Here is a 19,794-nt window from a genome sequence, read left to right on the forward strand (position 1 = left end):
CTGTTGCCCGGCAGAGGAAACACTGGGCCTCCCCCGTGGAGTAGTGGGCCCAGTAGAGGGCCCCCTGGTAGGGCACCAGGAAGGACCCCTCTGGCGCCATCCTGTCACGCGCTGCTGACGGCATTTGTAGTTGTACCTGCTGGCTGAAGGATAATACATGATGGAGGGCGGGGTCCTTACAGCCCGGCGGGAGAGGGCTGATGGTGGAAATGGGCCTCCCCAGGGTGGAGAGGGCAGGCAACGGGAGGAAGGGCGGGATGGAGGTGAGAACCACACATACGCCCAGGTCCTTCAGTGGCTCGAGGGGCACATGCATGCCCCCAACTGCCAGGTTTCTCTCCACTGCCTCCTGGGCAGCGGCCTCCGAGGAAAGGAAGAACACAACCTTCCCATACATTTTAGAGGTCGCCACCACGGCTCCGGGCATTGGTGAGGGCAGTGGGGTCCTAATGTACATTTCGACGTGGGGACCAGGAGTCAGCGGACGCCGTGCCTTCTGGTCATGGTGGGGAAGGGATGGAGCTGGAGGTGGCGGTTGGGGCCGATGATGAGGCAGCACACGGGGGGGGGGGGGGGGGGCAGCAGCGGCCACTGGGTATACGCTCTGGGGCCTGCAGATGGATCACCCCCAGAGCTGGTGGGGGGAACGGTAGGGAAAGAAAGGGTTGTGTTGGATGGCGGAGCTGCAGAAGGCAGGGAGGCCTTGGCCGCGGGAGGTTTGGGGACTGGGCCTTTGCCCTCCTTTTTCCCTGGCCCTTCTTGCTGGTTGAGGTGGAGGGCCCTCCCGAATTGTGGGGAGCATTGGCCATGGCAGCGGCAGAGCCTGGACTAGGGGGCGGGAGGTTGGCCACAGTGGTCTGCAGGATGGGTGGGGGTGCGGGGACTGTGGGGTTAGTGGCATCGGGGGCAGAGGCAGAGGCCTCCTCCATCCTGAGGGAAGGGTTGGAGGGGCACTGTGACGGGGCGGACAGGCCCCGCACTGATGAGCAGGGGATAGCCCAGGCCCAGCTGGCAGAGAAGGCCCCGCCCCTCCAACCCTGCTGGACATGCTCCCAACAGCGGCCGGGTATAAAGGCCGAAGGAGCCCGGCAGTCAAGAAGGCCCCAGGGCGAAGGAGGAGACCAGGCTGGGCCAGTGTTCTTGCAGCCGCTGGGTCCAGAGTCGCCGGACCCTGACATGGAGGAAGCACCCGCCGACCCAGGGCGGCAGGAGCGCGCCCACAACCCCGACAGGTACTGCCTTGGGGGCGAAGGGGCCCGGGGGGAACCAGGGCGTGGTAGGAAGCAGCCCAGGGCAAAGGATACAAAGTTCGGCTCGGCGTGTATCGGCCGGATCCCCCGCCGAGCCGGCAGGAGCCATAGACCCTGCCTAAAGGGCCCTGGGCTGGGACCCGGTGGAGAGGGAGGGCCTGGGTCCCCCTACCACTCATTTTCCCTTCCCTGGACAAACAAACCCCAGGCCAGGGGAGGCTTCTCAGAGCGGCTAGGCCTCTAGTACCGTATATGCCCTGATAGAGGGGCCGGGACTTATACATTGGGACTTTGGGGTACGGGGTAGGCCCATTAGGAGGGGGCTGAAACCCCGGGCGGGGGCATACCCCGTGACAGGCACAGACAGCAGGGAAGGGGGGTAAAGGTTAACTCCTCCTCCTTGCTGCCACTTAGCAGGCAATGGAGGGGCGGCAGGGAGCACACTACAGCAAGCTAACCCAGGGCAGGGGCGGGACACGCAAGGGAAGTGTGCGGAGCTCGGGTGAAGCAGGCAAGCAAACAAACTCTGGGGCTGGGTGGGGCAGATGAGCAAACTCAGGGAGGAAGGGAGAAAAACTGGGGCAGGAAGCAGGGAAGGAGGCAAGCTGCTGTGGGGGGGGGGGGCAAGGCAGGGTGATCAGGGGTAAGGGGTGACCCCCAGACAAACGCAGCTGAGGGAGGGGGGCCAAGTCCAATGGGGTGGCGGGAGCACGCCCATGAGCGCTTGTGGGGGCTCAGTCCTCGTCCGCTGCTGCAAAGAGTCCCAGGTGGAAAATGGGGTGAGTGGCTAGCCCCGCTGAGGGGTAAGGACCTCTGGGTGGTGGTGGGTCCTCTTCACCTCTCCCTCCGGGAGCGGGGGAGGGCAGAGGGCAGGCTGGTAGCCCCCCCACCCCACCCACACCCACCCACCAGCAAGCTGTGGGTGGTGGCAGCAGTCCAGGGAGGAAGAGGCCGAGTAACAGCAGGCAGGCAGCCACAAGAGGGCTCCCAGTAGCAGCAGCAGGCAGGCAGGCAGGCAGGGCAGGGGAGAGAGGGAGGGAGGGAAGGGTGCTCTGGAGCACAGGAAAGGAGAGGAGCAACAGCCACACCCTGCTCCTCCTTCTCTGTAGCGGGGCACTGAGTGGGCGCCCACTGACCCAGAGGTGGAGGAACTCCTCCAGACTGCCTAACCGGCTACGAAGGCACAGGAAGAAACCATCCCGATGCGCAGGCGACCAGATTAAGCTCACCAAGGATTTCCTTGGTAAGCCAAACACAAAAAGGAAGCTTACAAGAAGTGGAAACTTGGACAGATGACTAGGGAGGAGTATAAATATATTGCTTGAGAATGCAGGGGAGTGATGAGGAAGGCCAAAGCACAATTGGAATTGCAGCTGGCAAGGGATGTGAAGGGGAACAAGAAAGGTTTCTACAGGCATGTTAACAAGAAGAAGGTGATCAGAGAGGGTGTGGGGCCCTTACTGGTTGAGGGAGGTAACCTAGTGACAGATGATGTGAGGAAAGCTGAAGTACTCAATGCTTTCTTTGCCTCTGTATTCACAGACAAGGTCAGCTCCCAGACTAATGCACTAGGCAACGCAGCATGGGAAGGAGGTGGACAGCCCTCGGTTGAGAGAGAACAGGTTAAGAACTATTTAGAAGAGCTAAACGTACACAAATCCATGGGGCCAGATTTAATGCATCCGAGGGTCCTGAGGGAGTTGGCAAATGTCATTGCAGAGCCTTTGGCCATTATCTTTGAAAAGTTGTGGAGATCGGGAGAGGTCCTGGATGATTGGAAAAAGGAAAATGTAGTGCCCATCTTCAAAAAAGGGGAGGAGGATAATCCAGGGAACTACAGACCAGTCAGCCTTACCTCAGTCCCCGGAAAAATCATGGAGGGGATCCTCAAGGAATCCATTTTGAAGTACTTGGAAGAGGGGAATGTGATCGGGAATAGTCAACATGGATTCACCAGGGGCAAGTCGTGCCTGACCAATCTGATTAGCTTCTATGATGAGGTAACTGGCTCGGTGGACATGGGAAAGTCAGTGGATGTGACATACCTTGACTATCGCAAAGCTTTTAATAACGGTCTCCCACAATAGTCTTGCCAGCAAGTTAAGGGAATATGGATTGGATACCTGGACTGTAAGATGGATAGAAAGATGGCTAGACTGTCAGGCCCAACGGGTAGTGATCAACGGCTCGATGTCAGGTTGGCGGTCGGTTTCTAGTGGAGTGCCCCAAGGTTCGGTTCTAGGACCGGTTTTGTTCAATATCTTTATTAATGACCTGGATGAGGGGATGGATTGCACCCTCAGCAAGTTTGCGGATGACACTAAGCCAGGGGGAGAGGTACATATGTTGGAGGTGTAGCAGAGTCAATCCCACTCCTGGGCCCCTGGTCAGGCCACTGTCCCACAATTTAGGAGTTGCAGTATAAGATTCACTTGCCTCGTTTTGGTGTTTGGCCTGTCCCTGCAGCCTTTATCAGGGCTGCTGCTGCTGCTGCTCTACTTGGCTCCTCCGGTCTCCTTATCAGTTGTCTTTCTCCACACCTCTCCTTCACTCTCCCCCCTCCCCCCGCAGGGAGGGTTTTTAAAAGAGGCCTAGTGGCAGCCCCAATCACCTTGGACCTTAATTGATTTCCAGCCACCCTGTCTCAGCTGCCCCATATCAGCCAGGATTGCTGCCTCTTTCTGCAAGAGCTGCCTCTCTTCCCTTCCATCAAGCCCTTTAACCTGCTCTATCCCACCTGCTTTGTCACACATCCCCCTCCCCTGCTCAACACTATGGGGTTGGGCTACTTGGGACGGCAGGCACTGCACCCTCGATAAGCCGTCGGCGTTGCCGTGCTTGGCTCCAGCCCTATGCTTTACTTGGAAGTGGAATGGTTGTAGGGACAGGAACCACCGCGTTATTCTTGCATTCCTGTCCTTATTCCGGTGCATCCACTGCAGGGGTGCGTGGTCTGTGATGAGGGTGAATTGTCATCCGAGCAGGTAGTATCGTAGGCTCTCCATGGCCCACTTCACTGAGAGGCATTCCTTCTCCACGATGGCGTAGTTTCTTTCCCTTGGGAGGAGCTTCCGGCTTAGGTATAGTACAGGATGCTCTTCTTCCCCGACCATTCGGGACAATACTGCACCCAACCCGACTTCAGAGGCGTCGGTCTGTAGTAAGAACTCCCTCTCAAAATCTGGGGCTATGAGCACTGGGTCACTGCACGGGGCTGATTTTAAGTTGTTGAATGCATCCTCTGCTGATGGGGTCCATTTCACCACATCTGGGCCCCGGGCTCTCGTTAAGTCTGTCAGGGGACATGGCCGGGAAGCAAAGTGGGGGATAAACCTCCGGTAATACCCTACTAGTCCCAAGAATGCCCAGACCTGTTTCTTTTGTACAGGCCGGGGCGAGTTCTGTATTGCAGCCACTTTATTCAACTGGGGCCTCACTAAGCCTCTCCCTACTATGTACCCCAGGTATTTGGCCTCTGCTAGTCCTATTGCACGTTTGGCCAGGTTTGCGGTTAGGCCAGCTTCCCTTAAGGTATCCAATACGGCGCCACCTTCTCCAAATGTGTGTCCCAGTCCAGGGTGTGGATGATGACATCATCAAGATAAGCAGCCGTATATGCATGGTGAGGGCGCAGTAGCTTGTCCATAAGTCGCTGGAAAGTTGCAGGGGCCCCATGTAGCCCAAACGGGAGGACGGTGTACTGATATAGGCCCTCGGGGGTGGCAAAGGCTGTCTTCTCTCTGGCTTCCCTGGCCAAGGGAATTTGCCAGTACCCCTTGGTCAGGTCGAGGGTGGACAAAAACCGAGCCTTTCCCAGCTGATCAATGAGCTCATCTATTCGTGGCATGGGGTATGCATCAAACTTTGACACCTCATTCAACTTCTGGAAATCATTGTAAAAATGGAGGCTGCCGTCAGGTTTAGGCACTAAGACAATGGGGCTGGACCATTGGCTGTGGGACTCCTCAATGACTCTTAGTTCCAGCATTTTTCTTACTACTTTTTGTACCTCCTTTCGCTTTGCTTCTGGAATTCAGTAGGGCCTAATGCTCACTTTTAGACCTGGGTCTGTGATTATGTGGTGCTCGACTTCAGTGGTCCAGCCAGCCTCTGTTGAGAAAACATCTGTGTTGCTCCAGCATCGCAAGAACCTCTGGCCCAGGGTTAATCCTGGGGAGATCCCCACCTGTCCCTGGTGGCTTTCATCTGGTATTGCTGCCCCCAGGGTGGCCAGCTCCACCTCCCTGTCTTGCCATGGTTTCAGCAGGTTAACATGGTAAATTTGTTCAAGTTTCCAGCGACCAGGTTTCAAGTGCGGCCAGGGCCCATGAAGCTGGCATTCGGAGCAAGAGACACAATACCGCCGGACCTCCATATATACCCCGGGCCAATAGAACCTTCGTAAAATCCGATCTAGGGTCTCTTCAACTCCTAGGTGACCCCCAAATAAATGACTGTGTGCTAGATCCAGCATGGCTCGCCGGTGATTCTGAGGCACCAAGAGCTGTTCCACCTCCTGTCCCTGGCCTGGCAACGCTCGATACAGTAGATCCCCCTTGATAATATAATAGGGTCTATCGAGTCGTCCTTCTACGGGGTTCCCGTTTATTTCAACTACCTCTTTACGAATGTTCTGATACAACAGGTTGTTGGCCTGGTTGGTCCTGTCCAAAATTTTCCAGTGAGGGTCCTACCTGCCTGGGCTCTGGGGAACCTCCAGCCCCTTCCAAACCAGGGGGCCCTGCTGAGCTAGGCCCAGCCTCAGGCTCGTCTACCTCTTGCAGTGCTCCATTATCGGTTGGCTCAGTTTCCCCACCGGCCAGGGCCTGCCTGAGGTTCTGGGTCAGGATTCGAGTGCCCAGTTTCTTGGCTGCCCTCCTTTCCTACCTTGATTTCCGGGGTTTCCCAGGCTCAGAAAATAGGTCCTGGGAAAATTCATGAAAGCTTGGGAGGGGGCTCTCTTCCTTCCCCTCAATTATAGGGAGCAGGTCACTAAACCCAGGGAAGTCCCGCCCGATCACAACTGGGTATGGGAGCCTCAGAACCACCCCCGCTGCAACGCTTGTGACATTCCCCTGGACCTCTATTTGTACAGGGACAACAGGGTAATAATTGACATCACCAGGGACACAGGAGATCCCTGTGCGCTTGGCATGGGTCAGCTGATCTGGTTCCATCAGCTGCCGAGACCAACGTAACGGCGCTCCTTGAGTCCACTAGGGCCATGGTTTCTACCCCGTTCACCTTAATGGGTCGGGTGTACAGATGGGGGGGGCCATTGCTATGCCTGCCAAATTTATGAGACTGTAGGGGCCTCCCAGGTCCCCCAGGTCACACTGCATGGGTTCTGTCGGGTTTGGACAGTGTGCCGCTATATGCCCCGCATGCATAGCATCAATACCTTGCATGGGGCACCCCCCTATTTCTTGGGCTACTGGGTCTTACCCCCCCCGACCTTCCTGCCCCCGGTCCCCAAGTCTCTTCGTGGCCTCTGGCCGCTCTTCTGTCTCCCTCTTCCCCGACCAAGTCTTACTCGAGGGTTCAGAGCCATGGGCCTTTGAGGCTAGTCAAACTCTCTTATCCCTCCGGCCTTCTTTGCTGAGGGGTGGCAAGAGTCCTTTAGCCGTTAATTGTCTTTCCACGAGGGCTACCATCTCATCATATGAAGAGGGGTCATTCTGGCTGACCCAGACTCGCAGATCGGGTAGGCCCCTCATAAACCAGTCCAGGACAACAATTTCCATGATCTTCTCCAGGCTGTGGAGGAACATAAGCTTTCGTGGGCAAAGACCCACTTCATCAGATGCACTCCTCGTCGCTTTTGCAGATTCAGACTAACACGGCTACCCCTCTGATACTTGACTCCAGGCTGTGGGTCTCCAGCTGCAACCATTTTCAGGTCAAGTGGATCAGGTCAAAGAGTTGTGACCTTGGTGCTCTTCCCTCCCTGTATTGCCACTCATGGAATCTCTGAGCTCTGACAGGAGTGGTTACTCCCGACCTGGCGAGGATCTCAGCCTTCAGCTGGGGATATTCAGTGGCAGCCTCCTCAGGCATGTCGAAAGAGGCCTTCTGGGCCTCACCACACAGAAATGGAGCCAGGATGCTGGCCCACTGGGCTCGGGGCCAGTCTTCCCACAGGGCTGTCCTCTCAAAGGCCAGGAGGTACACCTCCACATCGTCCTCCCTGGTCGTTTTCTGGAGGAAACTGCTGGCCCATAGGGACCATGCTCCATCTGGGCCATGCACCTGAGTGGACAGAACCTTCAGCTGCATTATTACCTCCTGTAAGGTGGCTCGATCCTGGGCAGCCTGGCTCATCAGTAGCTGGTTTGTTTCCTGTTGTAGTTGCACTGACTCCTGCTGGGCAGCCACTTGTGCCACTTGTAGCTTCTTGCTGTGCTGCAGTGGCTTGTATGAGGGCCTTGACTACATCCTCCATATTGTTTTCCTCCTGTCTTACTAGGATGGCCTAACCTGCCCTGGGTGGGTCGGCTGCAAGGTCTCACTGCAGCGAAACGATCCCACTTCTGGCACCACATGTGACAGAGTCAATCCCACTCCTGGGCCCCTAGCCCCTGGTCAGGCCACTGTCCCACAATTTAGGAGTTGCAGTATAAGATTCACTCGCCTCGTTTTGGTGTTTGGCCTGTCCCTGCAGCCTTTATCAGGGCTGCTGCTGCTGCTCTACTTGGCTCCTCCGGTCTCCTTATCAGTTGTCTTTCTCCACACTCCAAACCTCTCCTTCACTCTCCAAACTCCTTGTCAAAGCTCCAAACTTCTTCTCAATGCTCTCCCCCTGCAGGGAGGGTTTTTAAAAGAGGCCTAGTGGCAGCCCCAATCACCTTGGACCTTAATTGATTTCCAGCCGCCCTGTCTCAGCTGCCCCTAATCAGCCAGGATTGCTGCCTCTTTCTGCAAGAGCTGCCTCTCTTCCCTTCCATCAAGCCCTTTAACCTGCTCTATCCCACCTGCTCTGTCACAGAGGGTAGGGATAAGGTCCAGACTGACCTAGACAAATTGGAGGATTGGGCCAAAAGAAATCTGATGGGGTTAAACAAGGACAAGTGCAGAGTCCTGCACTTGGGACAGAAGAATCCCAAGCATTGGTACAGGCTGGGGACCGACTGGCTAAGTAGCAGTTCATCAGAAAAGGACCTGGGGGTTACAGTGGATGAGAAGCTGGATATGAGTCAACAGTGTGCCCTTGTAGCCAAGAAGGCTAATGGCATAGTAGGGTGCATTAAGAGGAGCATTACCAGCAGATCCAGAGATGTGATTATTCCCCTTTATTCGGCTCTGGTGAGGCCACATCTGGAGTATTGTGTCCAGTTCTGGGCCCCCCACTACAAAAAGGATGTGGACGCATTGGAGAGGGTCCAGCGGAGGGCAACCAAAATGATTAGGGGGCTGGAGCATATGACTTATGAGGAGAGGCTGAGGGACTTGGGTCTATTTAGTCTGCAGAAGCGAAGAGTGAGGGGGGATTTGATAGCAGCCTTCAACTTCCTGAAGGGAGGTTCCAAAGAGGATGGAGAGAGGCTGTTCTCAGTAGTGAGGGATGGCAGAACAAGGAGCAATGGTCTCAAATTACTGTCGGGGAGGCATAGGTTGGATATTAGGAAACAAAACTATTTCCCTAGGAGGGTGGTGAAGCACTGGAATGGGTTACCTAGGGAAGTAGTGGAGTCTCCATCCCTAGAGGATTTGAAGTCCCAGCTTGACAAAGCCCTGGCTGGGATGATTGAGTTGGGGTTGGTCTTGCTTTGGACAGGGGGCTGGACTCGATGACCTCCTGAGGTCTCTTCCAGCCCTAGGATTCTATGAAATACACAGCAATGATGAACACACCCAGCCTCTATGCCTGGCTAGAAAGAACACATGCAAGTTACTTACCTTAGCACAAAGATATACACACACTCCCCATTCTATAACCCCCTGCCTTCATCTTTGAGTACAACCCAGCTCTAATATTTAACTCTTTATACACTTATTCCTAATCAGGTTTCAGTGTTTAGGCCTATATACATTATCTCCTTTCTTCCTTGAATAAATACAATCTTGTATGCTTCTTCAACCTTTTACAATTCAATCCCAACTCCTACAGCTATTGAAACTGGTTGGTGAGGATTCCTACTGAGGCTTACATGCATGCGTAGTCTGCTAGCTTATTTTTGGATGTGCCATTCCAGAATGGAGCTGCCCTCAGTTTGGCTATTTTCTTGTGGGGAACACACAAGTCTTGAGGATGAAGCAAATGGAGGGCCAAGATTGTTAAGCCTTTAACAAAGACTCAGAATCATTTCCCCACTACTTTTACTCTGTCATGGAGGTTGTCCCAGTCCTCCAAAGAGGATCTGCAGGTCTCCTCCAGCATGATTCCATGTAATTGTAAAGAAATAAAAAGTGATGGAATGGAGAAGACAGAGTCCGTTTGGGCAAAAATCACATTGGGGAAGAAAACTATCAGATCCTCCCCTGGGATAGTGCTTGGGGTGTGTTATAGACCACCGGGATCCAATTTGGATATGGATAGACACCTCTTTAATGTTTTTAATGAAGTAAATACTCATGGAAACTGTGTAATCATGGGAGATTTCAACTTTCCAGATATAGACTGGAGAACAAGTGCTAGTAATAATAATAGGGCTCAGATTTTCCTAGATGTGATAGCTGATGAATTCCTTCATCAAGTAGTTGCTGAACCAACAAGGGGGGATGCTATTTTAGATTTGGTTTTGGTGAGTAGCGAGGACCTCATAGATGAAATGGTTGTAGGAGACAACCTTGGCTCGAGTGATCATGAGCTAATTCAGTTCAAATTAAATGGAAGGATAAACAAAAATAAATCTGAGACTAGGGTTTTTGATTTCAAAAGGGCTAACTTTAGTAAATTAAGGAAATTAGTTAGGGGAGTTGATTGGACTAAAGAAATTATGGATCTTGAGGTGGAGGAGGCCTGGAATTATTTTAAGTTAAAGTTGCAGAAGCTGTCAGAAGCCTGTATCCCTAGAAAAGGGAAAAAATGTATAGGCAGGTGTGTTAGACCAAGCTGGATGAGCAAGCATCTCAGAGAGGTGATTAAGAAAAAGCAGAAAGCATATAAGGAGTGGAAAATGGGAGGGATCAGTAAAGAAAGCTACCTTATTGAGGTTAGAGCATGTAGGGATAAAGTGAGAGGCTAAAAGTCAGGTAGAGTTGGACCTTGCAAAGGGAATTAAAACCAATAGTAAAAGGTTTTATAGCCATATAAATAGGAAAAAAACAAAAAAAGAAGAAGTAGGACCGCTAATTACTAAGGATGGAATGGAGGTTAAGGATAATCTAGGAATGGCCCAATATCTTAACAAATACTTTGCTTCAGTCTTTAATGATGCTAATGAAGAGCTTAGGGTATATCTACACTACAACGTTAATTCGAACTAACTTAGTTCGAATTAGTTAATTCAAACTAAGCTAATTTGAACTAACGGATCCAGACTAAAAAACTAGTTCGAATTAGCGTTTTGCTAATTCGAACTAGCATGTCCACATTAAGTGGACCCTGAACAGGGCTTAAGGATGGCCGGAAGCAGTGCCGGCAGGGCATCAGAGAAGAACTTAGAGTGTGGAGCTGCTGTCTCAGGCTAGCTGAGGGCTGTGCTTAAAGGGTCCCGACCCCCACCCCGGACAGACAGTTCTCAGGGGTGCCCCGCTTGCAAAGCAGTCCTGGCTTGGAGTGCCCGGACTACCCACACTGGGCACATCACAGCACTCGGCCATCAGCCCGGCTGCACTTGCCGCAGGCTGCGATCTGGGGAGAGGGGGCAATTGGGGGGCTGCAGGAGAGCTTCCACCCCCAGAAGCCCGCAGAGCCAGCCCAGTCCTCCCCATCTGGGGCTCGTGCCCCATTCCTCCCTCACCTCCTTCCACTTACCCTTCCCTAGCCCCTCTTCTTGATGTACAAAATAAAGATAACGTGTCTTCCAAAATGGAATCTGTCTTTATTGAACAAAACTGGGGGAGACTGGGAAAAGGAGGTGGGAGAGGGGAAGAGAGAGGCTGGGAGAGGGGAGGGCAACTAAAATGATCAGGGGTTGGGAACAGGTCCCATATGAAGAGAGGCTAAAGAGACTGGGACTTTTCAGCTTAGAAAAGAGGAGACTGAGGGGGGATATGACAGAGGTCTCTAAAAGCATGAGTGGGGTGGAGAGGGTGCATACAGAAAAGTTCTTCATTAGTTCCCATAAAGAAGGACTAAAGGACACCAAAGGAAAGGAATGGGTAGCAGGCTTCAAACTAGTAAAAGAAAGTTGTTCTTCACAAAGCAAAGAGTCAACCTGTGGAACTCCTTGCTGCAGGAGGCTGTGAAGGCTAGAACTAGAACAGAGTTTAAAGGGAAGTGAGATCAAGTCATGGAGGCTGGGTCCATGGAGTGGTATTAGCCAGGGGGTAGGAGTGGTGTCCCTGCCCAAGGTTTGTGGAAGGCTGGAGAGGGATGGCACGAGACAAATGGCTTGGTCACTGTCTTCGGTCCATCCCCTCGAGGGGCCCTAGGGTTGGCCGCTGTCGGCAGACAGGTTACTGGGCTAGATAGACCGTTGGTCTGACCCAGGATGGCCATTGTAAGCTCAGGGCTCAGGGTCGGGGGTCTCAGTGGACCCCCTTGATTTTCATGCACACCTGCTCCTGGGTGGCCAGGCTGGCAGCTCTCCTGCCCTAGATGGCCACTTTCCTGTGCCTAGTTGTGACGGGGCGACCCCTCCCCGCCCCCTGAGCTACGCCGAACAGGCGCTGCTCTGCATCCGGGGGGGGCCGGCCCAAGAGTGGGGCTGGGAAACGCCGGCAGCCCCACCGGCTCACAGCCGCGGCGCGGCAGGAGGGGAGGGGCTAGGGCGGGAGGACTTTCCCCGCCCTGACGAGCTCTGGCAGCGGCCAACCGGGGGCAGGAACGGGCGGCTATAGTCCCGCCCCGGCCTGTGACGTAAGAAAGGGATGCCTCTGGCGGGAGGCTTAAAAGGAAAAGCCTCGCCGCCATAAGGGGGGGGGGCTACGAGGAGTAGGGGTAGACCCGGGAGAGGGGGAGAGTCGGGTGACACCTTCGGGGCGGGAGCACCGCCCGCACCCAGATCACGGCACCGCAGCCCTCCGGTGCCGGGGGGGGGGGCGCGATCGGGTCGGCAGTCTGTCGGCCAGGCAGAAGGTAAACACCCCGAGCGAGGAACGCCGGGAGGGGGGGAAAGGAAGCAGCCCAGGGCAGAGCCCACTTGGGCTGGCGGGCTGACGAGTTACGGCAGGAGCCCCGTCAGCCGGACCGGAGCAAGACAGTTCCGCGTCCTTAGGGCCCTGGGCTGGGGCCCGTGAGTGAGGGCAGGCCCGGGCCCCCCTTTCCCCCACCCCACAGTGGGGGAGATTGCATTGACGCCCGAGCAAAGGCAAACCGCCTAAACACGCAGCGGCGAGCCAAGACACTGCCGGAGAGCGGGGTACACTGGGACACCGGGAGGTGCCGGTCAGACACCGGGGTACACCCCGGGTACACAGGGGTACGCCCGGGTACACTAGTGCTGAGATCGTGGACGAGGTCCACGATGTCTGCACGAGCCCAGGTGGGTGCCCGCCTCTTGCGGTCCCGGGCAAGCTCCCGGGAGCCGCCAGCCTGGTCCCGGGAAGAGGGGGAGGGCTGGGGGGCATCAGGTGGGTGGCTCGATCCGTGCCAGGTGCAGGGTCTGCTGGCTGGGTGCTGGCAGGCTTGCACCTGGCACGGGCACCGTAGCCAGCCTGTGCCCCTTTAAGGGGTCCGAGGCCGGGAGGGGGACAGAAGAGTTTCCCTGGTGTTGGCCAGAGTGGCCACCAGGGAAACCTGGGGGGGGCTAGCCTCCCACTAGTTCAAATTAAGGGGCTACACACCCCTTAATTCGAACTAGCTTGTTCGAACTAGGCTTAATCCTCGTAAAATGAGGTTTTCCTAGTTCGAACTAAGCGCTCGGTTAGTTCGAATTAAATTTGAACTAGCAGAGCGCTTGTGTAGCGCCTATTAAAGTTAGTAGTTCGAACTAACTTTGTAGTGTAGACATACCCTTAGGGATAATGGTAAGTTAACAAATTGGACTAAAGATAAGGAGGTAGATATTACCATATCCGAGGTAAAAGCCAAACTTGAACAGCTTGATGGGAGTAAATCGGGGGGCCCAGATAATCTTCATCCAAGAATATTAAAGGAACTGGCACATGAACTTGCAAGTCCATTAGCAAAAATTTTTAATAAATCTCTAAACTCAGGGGTTGTACCATTTGACTGGAGAATTGCTAATACAGTTCCGATTTTTAAGAAAGGGAAAAAAAGCGACCCGGGTAACTATAGGCCTGTTAGTTTGACATCTGTAGCATGTAAGATCTTGGAAAAAATTTTGAAGGAGAAAGTAGTTAGAGACATTGAGGCTAATGGCAATTGGGACAAATTACAACATGGTTTTACAAAAGGTAGATCGTGCCAAACCAACCTGATCTTCTTTGAGAAAGTAACAGATTTGTTAGATAAAGGAAATGCAGTGGATCTAATCTACCTCGACTTTAGTAAGGCATTTGATACAGTACCACATGGGGAATTATTGGTTACATTGGAAAAGATAGGGATTCATATGAAAGTTGAGAGGTGGATAAGCAACTGGTTAAAGGGGAGACTACAGCGGGTCATATTGAAAGGTGAACTGTCAGGTTGGAGGAAGGTTACTAACGGAGTTCCTCAGGGATCAGTTTTGGGGCCAATTTTATTTAATCTTTTTATTGCTCATCTTGGCACCAAAAGTGGAAGTGTCCTAATAAAATTTGTGGATGATACAAAGTTGGGAGCTATTGCCAATTCAGAAAAGGATCGGGATATCATACAGGAAGATTTGGATGATCTTGTAAATTGGAGTGATAGCAATAGGATGAAATTTAATAGTGAGAAGTGTAAGGTTATGCATTTAGGGATTAATAACAAGAATTTTAGTTATAAGCTGGGGACACACCAGTTGGAAGTAACGGAGGAGGAGAAGGACCTCGGAGTCCTGGTTGATTGTAGAATGACTATGAGCCGCCATTGTGACATGGCCGTGAAAAAGGCTAATACGATCTTGGGATGCATTAGGCGAGGTATTTCCAGTAGAGATAAGGAGGTGTTAGTGCCATTATACAAGGCATTGGTGAGACCCCATTTGGAATACTGTGTGCAGTTCTGGTCTCCCATGTTTAAGAAGGATGAATTCAAACTGGAACAGGTACAAAGAAGGGCCACTAGGATGATCTGAGGAATGGAAAACCTGTCTTATGAAAGGAGACTCAAGGAGCTTGGCTTGTTTACCTTAACCAAAAGAAGGCTGAGGGGGGACATGATTGCTCTCTTTAAATATATTAGAGCAGTGGTCCCCAACCTTTAGAGGCTGCCGGGCGCCAGGGGGCGTGGCCGTTCGCCTGCCGGGTGCCAGGGGGCGGGGACACATGCACGCCTGGGGGCGAACGGCCCCCCCCCATAGCCGCGTGCTCAGGGGCGGCCCCCCCGCGCCCCCCCCCGCAAGCGCCGTGCTCCCGGGGCCGGCCCCCCCCTGCAAGCGCCGGGTGCCAGCGCCCCCTCCAAATGCCGCACGCCTGGGGCCGGCACCCCCTCCTCCCCCAAGCGCCGCACGCCCGGGCCAGCGCTCCTACTAAGCGCCGCGCGCCCGGGGCCGGCGCCCCCCTCCCCCAAGCGCCATGCGCCCGGGCCGGCGTTCCTACTAAGTGCTGCGCGCCCGGGGCCGGCGCCCCCCTCCTCCCAAGCGCCGCGCGCCCGGGGCCAGCGCCCAGGGCACGAGTGGCCAATTGGCGGTGCTCCCGGGGCGGCGCTTACCATGCGCCCCGGGCCGGCTCCGGCACACAAATGGCCGGGCGGGCGCACACAAATGGCCCCGTGTTGGGGACCACTGTATTAGAGGGATAAATATCAGGGAGGGAGAGGAATTATTTAAGCTCAATACCAATGTGGACACAAGAACAAATGGATAGAAGGTGGCTAGTAGGAAGTTTAGACTTGAGATTAGACGAAGGTTTCTAACCATTAGAGGAGCGAGGTTCTGGAACGGCCTTCCAAGGGAAGTAGTGGGGGCAAAAGATCTATCTGGCTTCAAGATTAAACTAGATGGGTTTATGAAGGGGATGGTTTGATGAGATAACATGATCTTGGTAACTAATTGACCTTTCATTATCAGTGGGAATAGGTCAATGGAGGGATGATAGGAGTTACTATAGAGAACTTTCTGGGTGTCTGGCTGGTGAGTCTTGCCCACATGCTCAGGGTTTAGCTGATCGCCATATTTGGGGTCAGGAAGGAATTTTCCTCCAGGGTAGATTGGCAGAGGCCCTGGAGGTTTTTCGCCTTCCTCTGTAGCATGGGGTACAGATCACAGCTGGAGGATTCTCTGCATCTTGGGGTCTTCAAAGTATTTGAAGGCTTCAATATCTGAGATATAGGTGAGAGGATTATTCTAGGAGGGGTGGGTGAGATTTTGTGGCCTGCACTGTGCAGGGGGTCAGACTAGATGATCATAATGGTCCCTTCTGACCTTAAAGTCTATGGGTACGTCTAAACTACATGGCTCCGTCGACGGAGCCATGTAGATTTGTTGTTTTGGCAAAGGCAAATGAAGCCACGATTTAAATGGCTGCCGCGCTGAGCCGACAAACAGCTGATCAGCTGTTTGTCCGCTCAGCGCGCTACTGTGGATGCTCCCCTGCCGACATCAAAGCCCTTTGTCAGCAGCCCCGGTAAACCTCATCCCACGAGGAATAACGGGGCTGCCGACAAAGGGCTTTCATGTCGACAGGGGAGCGTCCAGACTAGCGCGCTGAGCGGACAAACAGCTGATCAGCTGTTTGTCGGCTCAGCGCGGCAGCCATGTAAATTTAAATGAAGCTGCGATCATTTGCCTTTTCCTATGTGTCTAATCTACATGCCTCTGACGACATGAGTCTATGAGTCTATGAGTAATCACCTATTCCACTAACATTCTGAATTCTGCTTCTATCCTCAGTACTTCAAGGCAAACAGTAGGTACTATGCTGCTGCAGAACTTTCCCTCTCTCATACATAAGCCATCAGAGGAGGACTCTATCACAGGAGTTTGTGTCTAACCACACTCTATGGCTACGTCTAGACTGGCATGATTTTCCGCAAATGCTTTTAACTGAAAAGTTTTTCCATTAAAAGCATGTGCGGAAAAGAGTGTCTAGATTGGCACGGATGCTTTTCTGCAAAAGCACTTTTTGTGGAAAAGCGTCTGTGCCAATCTAGACACGGTTTTGCGCAAGAAAGCCCCAATCGCCATTTTCACCATCGGGGCTTTTTTGCGCAAAACAGTTTTTACCTGTCTATAGCGACTGCTTTTGCGGAAAAACTTGCCAGTCTAGACGCAACCTATAGGGGACCCTTATAAAGAAATTGGTGAGAGTGAAAAATCAAGAATATCATTGCAGTTTTAAACAAGGTTGCAATATTTTCAAGCTGGTTGAAACTAACACCGTCTAGAACTTTTGCATGAAACTGAGCACATTAATTTTCTAGAGTGATTTCCAGACTAGAGAGATTTGGATGAGTATCTAAACAGAACTTTTATACCTTCTGAGGTCATAAGTTTAAATCCCTTGGGTTGGCATGTCTAAATGCTGGCCTATTTGAGGTCACTGCAAATGGGTTGCATACCCTGATGTCCAATCTTCAAGGACATGAAAGAATTCTGGAAACCCACAGACTTAAGGGTCTAAAATAACCCAGGCATACCAGACTCTTCCTTGCCTAGCGCTAGCACTGACACTGAACACCTTGCTCTGTGTCCAACTCCCTACCGTGGAGTCTGGGCCATCCAGAACACTTTGAATCAGTCTCTTCAGCTCATTGAGACTGGCACGTAGACTGCCAGCAGGGACATCTTTGGCTGATGAGGTTTCTGAAGACTCATCCATGGAGGAGTCTGTGGAGACTGCAGAGTCCGTGCTGTCATGTCCTCTGAGATGAGCGCAGAGATATCTGACTTGGCAATAGGCCTCCCAGAGCTGCAGTCTCAGCTGGAACAAGACAGCATTATATTAGTCCATGGACTTCAGGGACCCATGAGATTCTATTGCTTGTAGACTTCCAGGATGTGGCCATGTTGTTAGCTAGAAAAGTTCTTTGATGCACCCTAGTCTAGCTATAACATTAATGAAAACAACAATTACTTATCTAGCGCTTTTCATCTAGAGGTCTCAAAATATCATTCTCTGCAATGCACAGAACGGGAAACTGACACAGAGAGATTACTTTATTTGCTTAGTGATACATGGTGAGTCAGCATAAGAGATTGAGATAGAACCCAGATGTCTTGATATACCGCCCAGCACCGTGTCCACTGGATCACATTGTCTCATTGAACAGCCAGGACTTATTTGGCCATTGCTCTTTTTATATGTGTGTGTGTGTGCACATGGATTTTAAATGTATTTTACAATATGTGTTAGCAGTGCAGTCCTTTCTCTCTCTAACTGGTGTGCTCCTATGTAAGTTCACATAAGCATGTGCACATGTATTAATGCAGTGCTATATCAGATGAAAAAGAAATATTGGATGACTGGTGTGGTTTGGAATAGGCAGCGACTATGGGTTTCTTAACTGAAATCAGTAGCAGCTTTGTGTGGTGCAATTCCTTGCCGTTTGCACTAGTCTGCCATGCTTTCTAGCTACTACCTGTGAATGTTTACACGTGTGCATTCATGTGGTACACATGTACAAAGGTTCATACACTTTCCCAGTGGGTAGGGATGGTCATACCTGTTCTCTCTCTTGTTCCAGTTCTTCTGCCTCCATGCTCTGCTCAATCTCAGATAGCAGGGATGTGTTAAAAATTTGTAGACTTCTCTCTTCGCTAAGCTCCTCTACCTTTCCCTGGAGCTGCCGATTGGACAGCTGCACCTCCTGGAGCTCCAGATGACTTTGTTGCAGCTTCCAAAGGAAATCCAAGGAAAAAAACAAAACTAGTGACTACGATTGAGGCCAAGATGAATCTCTCAGCTCATGAAGAACCTTGGTGGGAGCCCTGAAAAGAGGGTTTCCACATGTGGGAAGAACAGTCTTTGCTGGCTTGTCTATGACATTGTTACCAAAACTTGAAAAGAACCACACATGAGCTGGGATCTAAAATATGTTGAAGGCTCACAATCACTAGGTTAGTTATACCTAAAATGTGTTATAAAGAATTCCAGAAGGAGCTAAGGAAAAACCAGTTAATTAGACAACACAGAAACAACTGAATTAAAAAAAAATCACACAACCATTTGTGGTTCAAAGGGATATAGTTTTAAACCCTGATCATTGAAACCCCAACATATCCACCGCATCTAAAATTCACAGAGAACCACTTTACTAATTTTTAACTCTGATTATGTGAATATTTCAGATAGTTTCACCCCTGTGAGGGATAACTTAAATTTCTGACAGGTACTGTCCTATTGCACCCCTTGCCCTCAGCCCCGCCCCCCAGGGGAATGCAACACAACAGTATCTGTAGGAAACTTAAGTGTAGGGGGGGTCAGGACAGGAGCTTGAGGGGTGAGGAGAGGTTCAAGGCAGAGGGCTGGGGGTGTGGTGGGTGCAGAAGTTAGGATTGGTGGATGTTCAGGAGTCAGGGCAGGGGGCTCAGAGCAGGGTGTTGGGTATGTGTAGGGATGAGTGCGGAGTGGCAAAGGTGACATTTCAGGAGCCCGGGGGGGAGGTGTTGCAGCTGCACATACCAGGTTACTGTTGATCTTCTTCCCCTTCCCCTATCAGGGAGCAAGGGGAAAGTGCAAAGCCTGCTACATTCCTCTCCCTCCCCTTTACCCAGGGGAGGGACAGAGGAGGAATGCACACAGGGTGTGCACTTTCCCTGGTATGTGTGGCTGCAACGCCCCCCCCCCCCGCCCTCCCAAAATGGCACTCAGGGGAGGGGACTCAGAGGCTGGGGCAGTCCCTGACGGGGGGCACACCTCCAACTACTGCCTTTAGCCTGCCTGCCTGCTGCTTCGCATGGAAGCCTGCAGGAAGTCCCAGGAGCCAGGCTGGGAGTGTGCTGCCTCTCCCACTGCAGCTGAGTGCCCCAGCTGGCTAACTTCTTGCTGGAGCGGTGCACCAGCTTACTTTCACCTCTGACCTCTGTTGCATAAATTGCTGGTTTCGTCCCCTTGGAGGCTAGTCTGATTTACCCCAAGAAGAGAGTCACACTTTCTGGCTGGGTCCAACTCAAGTTTATTGGTTGCAACCAAGGTACGGCTAAGGAACTCAATGTTCAAAGCAGAGCCGACCCCCAACATCTCATAGGCAGGGGTTTTTATAGGGTTCACATCTTTCCTGGTTTAGGTGCCTTAACATGATAGGTTACTTCATCTTTGACATTTAGCATTCCTATAGGTCAGGTTAATTTTCCAAATGAGGTTAAATACAGTGACTACTTGCTGACTTTGCCGTTACAGCTGTGTTACATTCATTCACTTTTGCTGAACAATGGGCGAGCCATACTTCCCTTTTTCCTTTCCTGCTTGA

General features: G+C 52.4%; 1 protein-coding gene across 1 annotated transcript in view; it reads right to left on the minus strand.

The window, feature by feature from the left end:
• Positions 1 to 19,794, minus strand: part of LOC112547596 (BICD family-like cargo adapter 1) — a 293,330-nt gene that overhangs the window by 124,943 nt on the left and 148,593 nt on the right. The window contains exons 6-7 of the mRNA XM_075897779.2: positions 18,049 to 18,219; positions 17,088 to 17,306 (exon numbers count right to left, since the gene is read on the minus strand). Of these exons, the coding sequence (XP_075753894.2) occupies positions 17,088 to 17,306; positions 18,049 to 18,219 (390 nt within the window). The remainder of the gene's footprint in view (positions 1 to 17,087; positions 17,307 to 18,048; positions 18,220 to 19,794) is intronic.

Source organism: Pelodiscus sinensis, chromosome W (assembly GCF_052426305.1).
Source record: "Pelodiscus sinensis isolate ZL-2025 chromosome W, ASM5242630v1, whole genome shotgun sequence".
Taxonomy (NCBI): Eukaryota; Metazoa; Chordata; order Testudines; family Trionychidae; genus Pelodiscus; species Pelodiscus sinensis.